Source organism: Apium graveolens, chromosome 1 (genome assembly GCF_009905375.1).
Source record: "Apium graveolens cultivar Ventura chromosome 1, ASM990537v1, whole genome shotgun sequence".
Taxonomy (NCBI): Eukaryota; Viridiplantae; Streptophyta; class Magnoliopsida; order Apiales; family Apiaceae; genus Apium; species Apium graveolens.
Window position 1 is genome coordinate 163,962,126 of NC_133647.1, and position 13,941 is coordinate 163,976,066.

The window sequence follows — 13,941 nt, forward strand, 5'->3', positions numbered from 1 at the left end:
AAAAATTAAAAATCAGGGCCAAAATGAGATTATGATTTGGTTTGAATAATACTCTGATATTCTCTTTTGCGGTTTGCTGTAAGGGATCCGACACATTTGAATAATTATTGGTTCAGCCAAGGTGTGACATTGTTGCTTAGTTTTACACAAGGCTTACGGGAGGGATGTGCAAGAAAGGGCTCTTGATGCCCTCTCAACTTATGGGGTTGTAAATTATGAAAATACTAATATGGATTTTGCACTTGCTGAAGCAATTGCTCAGAAAGGGGGCATATTACCCTCTTTTGAACCTTACAAGATCTTGGAGGGAGGGGGTTCAGTGTAAAGCAACAATGGTAATTTAGGTATCTTGATTCTTCATATCCTAGGGAAGGGAGGACTCAACAAGAGTGTGCAAGCTATTGTATAAAGCAGTAAGAACTCCAATTATTGAGAACATAATTTCGAAATTAAGTGTCAGTTGCACATGCTTTTATTTAAGATTCTCTAATACACCTCTGCCTATACTAAATTCAAACATGCATCTCATGCAATTGGATGTTGAAAGTCCTGCAATCATTTACAAGACTACATCTTACTTGCTAATATTCTCTTAAAAATAGAGGATACATGCACAGTCTCCCCTACAAACACAAGGGAATTCTGCATTGAGTTATAGAGAAGCATAAGTCAGTCAAGTTCTGGTAGTTGACTTTAATTAGAATACTAAAGCTTAACACCAACAGTAAAAACTGCAACAGATGCTTGCAAATGCAAGAGGCTCATTAACAGGAACAGTAACTTAAAAGTCTTTACTTTTGAAGATTGAAAAGGCTTCTGTATATCAATTTTAAGGAATAGTGAACTATGACAGATGAGATTGAACGTGTATTGAAGGGTCTGATCCTTGACACCTGCGAATAACTAGTTTAGCCTAAAGATTTAAAACCCTTGCTTAGTAACTAAATTTACCAAGTCCACAAGTTACACAATCAAGTGTCAATACTATCATCAGTCATAGAAGCAATCCAAGGAATTGAAACTATTATCAAAATCTTAATTAGATAAAAAAATTACCTGAATGCTCTCTGAGTCGAATGTAAGAATCTTGGCATTACCAAGTCCAAGAAGCATACTTGCAAACTGCAGATAATTTTTTTTCCCATCTTTATATAAGATTTCAACACAATGCCGCAACTCTATACATATATTCTTCTACTCGGGAACTCCAAATGTAATGGAAAAGATACCAACACAACTGAAATTGGAAAGCTTTGGTGCCAAAACCACAATACTATGGGGAATCATAAAGTAGGCTAAAATTTTCAAGTTCACCAACGAAGGAAAAGAAATACTTGAATCTAGTAAAGGGGCACTAGATATACTTGAATCTCCAGGCACCGGATATTCTGTATATGGAACCTTGAACACTGTTCAAAGATCCATAATCCAAAATAGTTTTTTAAAGTGTTTTTTAGAGTTTTGAAGCATTTGTCGCCATGATATCTATAGATCTACCACTTTATAGTGCATCGTATTTATGACAAAAACAAAATAAATGATAACAAACACATTAAATACCTGAGGCAATTTCGGGACTGTGGTAGATCTTACAAAGCCACCAAGTAAGTAGATTCTGAGAGCAATAGGTATACTTAATTCTTCTTATCCCCATGGTGAAATGTCTAGATCAGCCTAAGAACACTAGATAAACCGAAATTACCACAGCTGCATTACACTAAAGCCCCTCCCTTCAAGATTTTGTAAGATTCAAAAAGGGTAATCTGCCGCTTTTCTAAGCAACTTCTTCAGCCAATGCAGAATCAGTACTAGCATTTTTATAATTCACAACTGTAAAAGTTGAAAGGGCATTAACAGCCCTTTCTTGCACATCCTCTTGTGAGCTTTGTGTAAAACTAAGCAACAATACAACACCTTGGATGCACCAATAATTTTTCAAGTATGCCGGATCCCTTACGGCAAACTGCCGAATAGAATCTGGGGGGATCCATTTCAACCAAATCATAATCTCATTTAGGCCCTGCTCTTTAAATTTTGAATTCCACTGGCTGGTGAAAACGTTCATCTCTTCCATTGTTGTTTCAGCAAAAAGAAAATATAACCCTTCAAATATTTTGGTGGAAAGAGTAATTAGCACTTTATCTTTAAAATTCTTCAGGACAACAAAACTTGGATCATTATCAATAACTGGGAAATTCAATGTGCATAAAATCAATAAGTTCTCCGGGGTTGAAAGCAATCTAGAAATAGCATAAGGGATGATATCAATTTGGGAAACATTATAGTACTTGAGTATGTTGTCACATTTGAAATGTTTAGATGTTTCATGAACTGAAATCATCCTGATGCTTTGTCTAGATTGCTTTCAACCTCAGAGAACTTATTGATCTTATACGCATTAAATGGCCTAACTATTGACAACGATCCTAATTTTGTTGACCTCGAGAACATTAAAGGTAAACGGTTACTTACTCTTTCCACCAATATACTTAAAAGGGTATGTTCTGTTTTTGTTGAAACAACAATGGAAGATTGGAATGTTTTCACAAACGGGAGGAATTCAGAAATTAAAGAGCAGGGCCCAAATGAGATTATGATTTGGTTGGATTGGAGCCTCACATATTCTCTTTTGCGGTGTGCTGTAAGGATCCCACAGGGTTGAATAATTATTGTTTCATCCAAGGTGTGACATTGTTGTTTCATCCAAGGTGTGAGATGAAGAGAGAGCATCATGTGAATGAGTTGGTGCTTGACAGAGAGGTAAAAGGGATTGGTTTGACATCCAGAGATACCATTCCATCATGATTTGGTGTATATGGGAGTCTTTTGTTAAACACTCCCATATACACCTCTACCTATACTAATTTCAAACCTTGCATCTAATGCAATTGGATGCTGAAAGTCCTATCATCATTAACAAGACTACATCTAACCTAATACGATTCTGTTATAGAACAAATCCTTTCAAGAAATTAACAATAAATACCAGTAGTTCCCAAACTGTATGCCCGCTTCGCCAACAAAAAACCATATTCTGGAAGAGATATACCCATTAAAATTAGAGGATACTAGAGGCTATGTTGCATTGAGTTATGGAGAAGTATAAGAGAATACTAGAGGCAATGTTGTGACAATGGTGGTTCTAGGAGAGGCTATGTTGTGACAATGGTGGTTCTAGGCGAGCCACCAAATCAGTCAAGTTCTAGTAGATGACTTTAAGTGGAATACTAAAGCTAAACACCAAAAGTGAAAACTGCAAGTGATGCTTAAAAATGCAAGAGGCATATTAACAGAACTAGTAACTTAAAAGTCTTTATTTTTGAAGATTAAAAAAGGCTTCTGTATAACAATTTGAAGGAATAGCGAACTATGACAGATCAGATTAAATGTGCATTGAAAGGTCTGATCCTTGTCACATATGAATAACTAGTTTTACCTAAAGGTTTAAAACCCTTGCTTAGTAACTAAATTTACCAAGTCCACAAGTTCCACAATCAAGTGTCAATACTATCATCAGTCACAAGCAAACCAAAGGAACTGAAACTATTATCAAATTTTAATTAGATAGAAATTTTAGCTGAATGCTCTCCGAGTCAAACGAATGAACCTTGGCATTAAAAAGTCCTAGAAGCACATTTGTATACTGCGGATAAATTTTTTGCTATCTTTATACAAGATTTCAAAACAATGCAGTAACTTTATACGTACATTTTTCTATCACGAACTCCAAGCCTAATGGAAAAGATACCATTATAACTGAAATTGGAAAGCTTTGGTGCCAAAACCACAATACTATGGGGAATATAACAGTAGGTTGAAATTTTCAAGTTCCCCAACCGAGGACAAGAAATGATATAATCTTAAAAACTCTAATGTGAGATTTTCTAGATTGAGAAGTGTGGGGTCATGTGACTAATATTATTGAGAAGTATTACGTCACGGAGATATAGACTTAACTGGGAAATCCCAATTTATTTTGGGCAGTTTAGAGTCATATAAATGAAGAGTTGTTAAATTTGAAAAACTAAAAGAAAATGGAGAGATTAATAGATCCCAACCATAAATACTCTGAGTTTACAATCCAGGTACGCATGCTAAACAGAAAGCAGATAACTTCTGGGCATTAAAAACCGTAGAACTTTCACTGGAGAGTTTTTAAGGTAGGTAAAACCCGAATATCTGATTCCATACACATACTTCAAGTTGTACTGCTAATACTAATTTCTTGAACGATTTTGCGCTGAAGGTGGTTAACTTATAAGGATTATGACCACATAAGACATATAAATGTAAGCATTGAATATTCTGCGAGATAGCATACTTAAGAAACTTTTCAACTAAACGCATAGGAGGTTTATTTCTCAATATATATAACTTCAACTACTAGATATGGGATTGATGCTTTCGGTTAGACAAAAAATGGCGAACAAAATTATGATTATTGTCGTTGCCAAACAAATTAAAACTGAGAAAAGGGAGTGATCTATATACCTCCATCGTTGCGAGAGAATGCCGGTTTGAACTGCTTCTTTCGACAAGTGACATGATTTCGTGAATTAGTTCATCTGGTAACCTACTGATTTTGTCTTGTTCGCCCCCAAGAATCCTAACTTTTTTCATCGCCGGCAACCTACTTAAGTAATCAAATCCACCTCTGTTTACAATTTTCCCTAACCCTAATTATCGCTCACTCAAGTTTCCCCTATTTTGAAGGCCCAAGTACTTTCTGACTATGTCCCAACTCGCAACCTTTATATATTAGCCCTATTTTATAATAATCTTACAAAATTGCATATTTTAATTGAGGCAAAAAATGATCAGTTAAACAAAATACACATTTAGCTAATAAGTATCACATAAAAAAAGTTGTTTGATACACAACTTAATTATCCGTGTCACGTCAATTCGTATTTCCAAGTGCTCACCTGATCTTTGTTTCTACGTAAGTATGAGATGGAATGCTATATTCCTTACTACATCCAACCTTTTCACTATTCTTATCATATTAAGTTTGCACCAACACATTTTTTCTAAATCTTCCCTTCAATTGCTGTTAATTTCCTCTAATTTCACCCATTCCATTCCATTCGCATCTACCAAACAGAAAATAATTTTTGAAAAGAATAATGTACTCCAAAAATTACATGGGAAGATTTCTTGACAATCGCGACTTCTCATATTCCTTTTTTTATATGAATATAAAATATTCTGTGTATACATAATTTAGGGCCCCAAAAAATGATTTTTCCAAAGGCCCAATAAACTTCAGGGCCGCCCCTGCCCCTGTGTGCCTCTCTGAGAGTGTTCAAGTAAGTAGTTCCAAAGGCACTAGATTTACTTCATTCTTCGCATCCCTGAGTTAGCTTCACACTAATAAATTTAGTAAATGGAGAAGCAACCCCAATAAGAACTGATATTGCATAAAGTACCTTGGCATTAACAAGTCCTAGAAGCATACTTGTAAACCGCAGATAACTTTTTTTCCTATATTTATACAAGGTTTCAAAATATTGACGTAATTTTATACTTACATTCTTCTATCAAGAACTCCAAACGTAATGAAAAAGATACCAATATAACTGAAATTGTAAAGCTTTGGTGCCAAAACGACAATACTACGGGGAATATAACAGTAGGTTGAACTTTTCAAGTTCACCAACCGAGGACAAGAAATGATATGATCTTAAAAACTCTAATGTGAGATTTTGTAGATTGAGAAGAGTGGGGTAATGTCACTCATATTATCGAGAAGTATTACATCACGAAGATATAGACGTAATGGAGCCGGAAAATCCCAATTTATTTTGGGCAATACAGTCAGATAAATGAAGAGTTGTTAAATTTGAAAAAGTAAAAGAGAAGGGAGATATTAGTAAATCCCAATCATAAATACTATGAGTTTACAAGACAGGTAAGCATGCTAAACATAAATCAGATAACTTCTGGGCATTAAAACCGTAGGACTCTCAGTGGAGAGTTGTTAAGGAAGGTAAAACCCAAATATCTGATTCCGGTACACATACTTCAAGTTGTACAACAATTTAGAGATGAAGGTGGTTAACTTATAAGGTTTATGATCACATAAGAGATATAAATGTAAGCATTAAATATTCTGCCAGATTGCAAACTTAAGAAACTTTTGAACTAAACGCAGCGGAGGTTTATTTCTCAATATATATAACTTCAATTTCAAGATATGGGATTTATGGTTTCGGTTAGACAAAACATGGAGAATGAACTTATGATTATTGCCGTTGCCAAACCAATTAAAACTGAGAAAAGGGCGTGATCTCTATACCTCCATCGTTGCGAGAGAATGCCGGTTTAAACATTAAACGGCTTCTCTCGCATCGACAAGTGACATGATTTTGTGAATTAGTTTATCTGGTAACCTGCTAATTCTGTCTTGTTCACCTCCAAGAATCCCAACTTTTTTCACCTCTGGGAACCCCATTAAGTAATCAAATCCGCCTCTGTTTCCAATTTCCCCTAACCTTAATAAGCGATCACTCAAGTTTGCAGTTACTAACTATGTCCCAACTCCCAACCTTTATATATTATCCCTATTTCATAATAATCTCACAAAGTTGCATATTTTTAATTGAGGCAAAAAATCACCGTATAGACAAAATACGCATTTAGCAAATAAGTATCGCATTAAAAAATTGTATGATACACAACTGAATTATCACGTCAATTTGCATTTCCAAGTTCTCGCCTGATCTTTGTTTCTATTCAAGTATGATGCATTCCTTACTACATCCATTTTTTTAGAATTCTTATCATGTCAATTTTGTACTAACTCATTTTTTCTAAATCTTCCCTTCAATTCCAGTTAAAATCCTTTAATTTTATCCATCCCATTCCATTCACATCTACCAAACGGAAAATTTGAAAAGAATAATGGACTCAAAAAATTACTTGACATGATTTCTGGAGAATCGTGACTCTGAGGGTAATCCTGAGTATGACGAACAAGACTTGCACCTTGGTCCCCAACACTTAAGGTCCTAAATTCTCATAGTCCTTTTTTATATGAATATAAAATATACTGTGTATGAATAATTTAGGCCCCAAAAATGATTTTTCCAAAGGCCCAATTAACTTCAAGGCCGCCCCTGCCCTGCTTGGCTCTCGGAGAGTGTTCAATTAGTTCCAAAGGGCACTAGATTTACTTGATTCTTCACATCCATGAGTAAGCTTCACACTATTCAATTTAGTAAATCTATAAGCAAACCAAATAAGAAAGTTTGAAATTGCAGAAAGTGCCTACACAATAAACATGTAAGAATCAGAAACACACCAGACATCAGTCCGCCATATGAAATTTAATTTAGATGTGCATTGAATAATGCAAAAAACGAAATTAATAGCATGCCTATTTCTCCCATATTAATATATGAAGTATCTGATTTTGCGGGGGTAGCAAGGTCACTTCAGATACAGATAATGAAAAATCTACCTTCCGAAAATATTGTCCTGCAATGTTCTTATGTTCCCATGAACAGAGAGAGGCTGGTTCCGATATTCAAGTGCATTACTTGTGGATACGATATTAAAATGATCGACCTTATTAAATAAAATGAAAGATAATTTAAATTGACAAGTGCGGAGAATAAGCCACTCATATACTCCGAAGACTTGCATTATACAGATGTTAAATTTTTTAAGCCGGGAAGTTACATGCTATATTGTGACATCTATACTTGTACCGATGAGGGAGGCTTGTTACACCGGAGAATTGAAAGAGAAAATGGTATTGATAGACCCCAATAATAAGTGCAAAGATTTCTCAAGGCATGCAAGCATGTTAGTAAGTTAGAATTCATATCATATAGGCACCTAAATGGAGAGTTGTCTAAGCAGGTAAATTCTGACAATCAAACTTACCTTATTTCGATGCACATTCATAAAATTTCAGTCGCAAAATGAGTTGTTTGAGCAGGTAAATTCTGACAATCAGACTTATCTTATTTCGATGCACATTCATCAAATAAGGTGGATAACTTATATAGTTTAATATTTTCTAGATTAAGTGTTGGAACTCTTCACGAAACTATTTTTCTGAAAGTACTCATTAACCCTTGTGTTCCATGCTCAGGGAGCTTGCTTCACCCCGTATTGTGCTTCCTTCAGCCGGTAGACTTTGTTTTCTCGTCCTTTCTGAACATATCCAGGAGGCTGCTCAATAGAGACTTCTTCTTCAAGATAAATATTTATGACATCCATCTGAAATATCTTCCACTGATTCTGAGATGCTATTGTTGTTAGAAATCGTATGGTATCAACTCTTGCACCTAGAGCGAATATCTGGTCATAGTCAATGCCATATCTCTACTTGTAGCCTTTAGCTACCAACCTCGCCTCGTATTTCTCCACTTGTCCATCTTGATTCATCCTAGTTTTATAGACCCACTTGACACTAACTGCTTTGTGTCCTTCTGCAAGATATATGAGCTCCTATGTATCATTTTTCTTGATTGCGCCAATTTCTTTATCCATGTCTTTGTTCCATTTGCTTTCTTCAGAAGCTTCTTCAAATGTAAGTGGATCACATTCATCAATTAAATAAAATAGTGAATAATCAAAGGATGTTTATCCCGGACTTGTTGCTTCATAGATATTATCCGGACTCCGCATCTTTCTCGGTGCTCCCCCTGAATTGTGGCTTTCTTCCGTCGACAGTATCGACGCAGGAGTTTGTTTAGTCAGACTTTGTGGAGGAGTTAGATCATCATCTCCGTCATCTTCAATATTGGAGTCATCATCGTCGTTATCATCTTCGTTAAAGAATAAACTGGCAACTTTTCTTTCTTCCTCGCTCCATCTCCAGTAATCTGATTCATCGAACTCAACATCTCGAGAAATGATTAAATTTTTCGTTAGAGGATTATGGAGTCTGTATGCCTTGCTCCTTTTGTCATATCCGGTAAAGATGCATTTATCACCTTTATCATCCAGCTTCTTCCTTTTCTGATCGGGAACGTGGGCATAAGAAATACACCCGAAAATTCTGAAATGTCCAACTGATGGTTTCCTTCCACTCCATGCTTTATTTGGAGTTTTATTTCTGACACTTTTTACTGGACAATGATTCAGCAAATAAACTGCACACAAAAAGGGCTACAGCCCAAAAAGTTCTTGGCAAGTGCTTTGCTTTCACCTTGCTTCTTGCCATGTCAAAGATTGTGTGGTTCTTCCTTTCTGCAACATAATTTTATTGAGGAGTATATGTCGTTGTCAACTAATGATTTATTCCATATGCCCTACAGAAGTTTCTAAACAAGTATGAAGTATATCTCCTCCTCTGTCTGATCTGAGTGTCTTCAAATGCAGGCCACTTTGTTTTTTAGCTAGTCCTTTGAACTCCTTGAATTTATCAAGAGCCTCTGATTTTCCTTTAATGATATACACTCAACTTTTCCTGCTAAAATTATCAATAAATGTTAGGTAATACCTATTACCTCCAAGTGATGGGATATCAAATGGACCAGCTATATCTGTGTGAATAATCTCCAACGGCCTCCTGGCTCTCGATAATTTTCCAATGGAAAAACTTTGTCTATGTTGTTTTCCCTTGATACATGCTTTAGACAAATTTTCTGATTCATTAATTTCTGGAAAGCTGTCCACCATCTTTGTCTTTGACAAAAAATGAGTTGTCAAAGCAGGTAAATTCTGACAATCAGACTTACCTTATTTCGATGCACATTCATCAAATAAGGTGGATAACTTATATAGTTAAATATTTTCTAGATTAAGTGTTGGAACTCTTCACAAAACTATTTTTCTAAAATTACTCATTAACCCTTGTGTTCCATGCTCGCGGAGCTTGCTTCACCCCGTATTGTGCTTCTTTCAGCCGGTAGACTTTGTTTTCTCGGCCTTTCTGAACATATCCAGGAGGCTGCTCAATAGAGACTTCTTCTTCAAGATAAATATTTATGACATCCATCTGAAATATCTTCCACTGATTCTGAGATACTATTGTTGTTAAAAATCGTATGGTATCAACTCTTGCAACTAGAGCGAATATCTGGTCATAGTCAATGCCATATGTCTACTTGTAGCCTTTAGCTACCAACCTCGCCTTATATTTCTCCACTTCTCCATCTTGATTCATCTTAGTTTTATAGACCCACTTGACACTAATTGTTTTGTGTCCTTCTGCAAGATCTGTGAGCTCCTATGTATCATTCTTCTTGATTGCGCCAATTTCTTCATCCATGTCTTTGTTCCATTTGCTTTCTTGAGAAGCTTCTTCAAATGTAAATGGATCACATTCATCAATTAAATAAAATAGAGAATAATCAAAGGATGTTTGTACCGGACTTGTTGCTTCATAGATATTATCCGGACTCCGCATCTTTCTCGGTGCTCCCCCTGAACTGTGGCTTTCTCCCGTCGACAGTATCGACGCAGGAGTTTGTTGAGTCAGACTTTGTGGAGGAGTTAGATCATCATCTCCGTCATCTTTAATGTTGGAGTCATCACCGTCGTTATCATCTTCGTTAAAGAATAAACCGACAACTTTTCTTTCTTCCTCGCTCCATCTCCAGTAATCTGATTCATCGAACTCAACATCTCGAGAAATGATTAAATTTTTCGTTAGAGGATTATGGAGTCTGTATGCCTTGCTCCTTTTGTCATATCCGGTAAAGATGCATTTATCACCTTTATCATCCAGCTTCTTCCTTTTCTGATCGGGAACGTGGGCATAAGAAATACACCCGAAAATTCTGAAATGTCCAACTGATGGTTTCCTTCCACTCCATGCTTTATTTGGAGTTTTATTTCTGACACTTTTTACTGGACAATGATTCAGCAAATAAACTGCACACAAAAAGGGCTACAGCCCAAAAAGTTCTTGGCAAGTGCTTTGCTTTCACCATGCTTCTTGCCATGTCAAAGATTGTGTGGTTCTTCCTTTCTGCAACATAATTTTATTGAGGAGTATATGTCGTTGTCAACTAATGATTTATTCCATATGCCCTACAGAAGTTTCTAAACAAGTATGAAGTATATCTCCTCCTCTGTCTGATCTGAGTGTCTTCAAATGCAGGCCACTTTGTTTTTCAGCTAGTCCTTTGAACTCCTTGAATTTATCAAGAGCCTCTGATTTTCCTTTAATGATATACACTCAACTTTTCCTGCTAAAATTATCAATAAATGTTAGGTAATACCTATTACCTCCAAGTGATGGGATATCAAATGGACCAGCTATATCTGTGTGAATAATCTCCAACGGCCTCCTGGCTCTCCATAATTTTCCGATGAAAAAACTTTGTCTATGTTGTTTTCCCTTGATACATGCTTTAGACAAATTTTCTGATTCATTAATTTCTGGAAAGCTGTCCACCATCTTTGTCTTTGACAAAAAATGAGTTGTCAAAGCAGGTAAATTCTGACAATCAGACTTACCTTATTTCGATGCACATTCATCAAATAAGGTGGATAACTTATATAGTTAAATATTTTCTAGATTAAGTGTTGGAACTCTTCACAAAACTATTTTTCTGAAATTACTCATTAACCCTTGTGTTCCATGCTCGCGGAGCTTGCTTCACCCCGTATTGTGCTTCTTTCAGCCGGTAGACTTTGTTTTCTCGGCCTTTCTGAACATATCCAGGAGGCTGCTCAATAGAGACTTCTTCTTCAAGATAAATATTTATGACATCCATCTGAAATATCTTCCACTGATTCTGAGATACTATTGTTGTTAGAAATCGTATGGTATCAACTCTTGCAACTAGAGCGAATATCTGGTCATAGTCAATGCCATATGTCTACTTGTAGCCTTTAGCTACCAACCTCGCCTTATATTTCTCCACTTCTCCATCTTGATTCGTCTTAGTTTTATAGACCCACTTGACACTAATTGTTTTGTGTCCTTCTGCAAGATCTGTGAGCTCCTATGTATCATTCTTCTTGATTGCGCCAATTTCTTCATCCATGTCTTTGTTCCATTTGCTTTCTTTAGAAGCTTCTTCAAATGTAACTAGATCACATTCATCAATTAAATAAAATAGAGAATAATCAAAGGATGTTTGTACCGGACTTGTTGCTTCATAGATATTATCCGGACTCCGCATCTTTCTCGGTGCTCCCCCTGAACTGTGGCTTTCTCCCGTCGACAGTATCGACGCAGGAGTTTGTTGAGTCAGACTTTGTGGAGGAGTTAGATCATCATCTCCGTCATCTTTAATGTTGGAGTCATCACCGTCGTTATCATCTTCGTTAAAGAATAAACCGATAACTTTTCTTTCTTCCTCGCTCCATCTCCAGTAATCTGATTCATCGAACTCAACATCTCGAGAAATGATTAAATTTTTCGTTAGAGGATTATGGAGTCTGTATGCCTTGCTCCTTTTGTCATATCCGGTAAAGATGCATTTATCACCTTTATCATCCAGCTTCTTCCTTTTCCGATCGGGAACATGGGCATAAGCAATACACCCGAAAATTCTGAAATGTCCAACTGATGGTTTGCTTCCACTCCATGCTTTATTTGGAGTTTTATTTCTGACACTTTTTACTGGACAACGATTCAGTAAATAAACTGCACACAAAAACGACTTCAGCCTAAAAAGTTCTTGGCAAGTGCTTTGCTTTCACCATGCTTCTTGCCATGTCAAGGATTGTGTGGTTCTTCCTTTCTGCAACACAATTTTATTGAGGATTATATGTCGTTGTCAACTGATGATTTCTTCCATGTGCCCTACAAAAGTTTCTAAACAAGTATGAAGTATACTCTCCTCCTCTGTCTGATCTGAGTGTCTTCAAATGCAGGGCACTTTGTTTTTCTGCTAGTGCTTTGAACTCCTTGAATTTATCAAGAGCCTCTAATTTTCCTTTAATGATATACACTCAACTATTCCTGCTAAAGTCATCAATAAATGTTAGGTAATACCTATTACCTCCAAGTGATGGGATATCAAATGGACCAGCTATATCTGTGTGAATAATCTCCAACGGCCTCCTGGCTCTCCATAATTTTCTAACGGGAAAACTTTGTCTATGTTCTTTCCCCTTGATACATGCTTCAGACAAATTTTCTGGTTCATTGATTTCTGGAAAGCCGTCCACCATCTTTGTCTTTGACAATAATTTTAAGCCAGAAAATCGAAGATGACAAAATCTTAAATGTCATAACCACGAGTCATTTTTAATGACTTATTTCAAGCACTTCTGCACGCACTTTCGTCTATATATCAAGTGTGAAAAGGCGATTCTTTGACACCTCCACATCTACAATTAATTCTCGAACCTGATTTTTGATTATGAGAGAATTATCCTGTATCTGAATATTATTTTCTTTTTCCACAAGTTGGCCAAAACTGATGATATTATTTTTCAAAGCAGGTATATAATAAACATCATTTATATACTTTTTCTCATCATTCTTTGACACAATCATAATTGTACATTTTCTTTTGACCGGAATTTTTAACGAGTCACCAAATGTAACTTCTTCGCTGATGGTCTCGTCTACATCTGTAAATAAATCTTTATGGCCAGTCATATGATTGTTGGCTCCTGAGTCAAGATACCAAACATTCTTTTTGCTCTCCTCGTCTCCTTTATAAGTGAGGAACATAGCAGTGCCAACGTCATTATCTTCTTTTATTGATGCAAAATGACTTCTTTCTTCCACTTTTGCTTTTCTACCCTCGTAACTGAAGTGACCAAATTTATTACAATTATGACATTGAAATTGAGATTTGTCACCTCGTTGAAATCCGCCTCTTCCTCGACCTCTAAAATTCTGACCACGACCAGATGGTTAATAACCTTCAGAATTCTGGTCTCTATTGAAATATTTCCTTCCACGTCCTCGTCCACCTCGGTAGCCACCTCTTCCACGTACAGAACTACTACTACCAGAATTATCGCCAATGGATACTTTACTTTGCAAGGTCTCCTCCAGATGGCTTGCATCTT

General features: G+C 36.2%; 2 protein-coding genes across 2 annotated transcripts; both read right to left on the minus strand.

Annotated features, from left to right (window-relative positions):
* Positions 1–10,186: 10,186 nt before the first annotated feature.
* Positions 10,187–11,362, minus strand: LOC141709860 (uncharacterized). The gene is made up of 2 exons (XM_074513025.1): positions 11,191–11,362; positions 10,187–10,833 (listed from the first exon to the last, which is right to left on the minus strand). Exons 1-2 carry the CDS (start codon positions 11,360–11,362, stop codon positions 10,187–10,189), a joined length of 819 nt encoding a protein of 272 aa, XP_074369126.1.
* Positions 11,363–11,522: 160 nt separating this feature from the next.
* On the minus strand, positions 11,523–13,089 carry LOC141709876 (uncharacterized). Its single transcript, XM_074513026.1, has 5 exons — positions 12,918–13,089; positions 12,401–12,559; positions 12,054–12,232; positions 11,812–11,998; positions 11,523–11,710 (listed from the first exon to the last, which is right to left on the minus strand). Exons 1-5 carry the CDS (start codon positions 13,087–13,089, stop codon positions 11,523–11,525), a joined length of 885 nt encoding a protein of 294 aa, XP_074369127.1.
* Positions 13,090–13,941: the final 852 nt, after the last annotated feature.

What these genes read in the sequence shown, in the direction of transcription:
- LOC141709860 (XM_074513025.1), bottom strand. Translation starts at nt 11,362, where the DNA reads ATGGTGGACAGCTTTCCAGAAATTAATGAATCAGAAAATTTGTCTAAA. An exon ending in TGATATCCCATCACTTGGAG is followed by an intron (nt 10,834 to 11,190) that starts GTAATAGGTATT and finishes TTTTGTGTGCAG; the next exon opens with TTTATTTGCTGAATCATTGT.
- LOC141709876 (XM_074513026.1), bottom strand. Translation starts at nt 13,089, where the DNA reads ATGGTGGACGGCTTTCCAGAAATCAATGAACCAGAAAATTTGTCTGAA. An exon ending in TCTATGAAGCAACAAGTCCG is followed by an intron (nt 11,999 to 12,053) that starts GTACAAACATCC and finishes AATGTGATCTAG; the next exon opens with TTACATTTGAAGAAGCTTCT. An exon ending in GTGGAGAAATATAAGGCGAG is followed by an intron (nt 11,711 to 11,811) that starts GTTGGTAGCTAA and finishes TAACAACAATAG; the next exon opens with TATCTCAGAATCAGTGGAAG.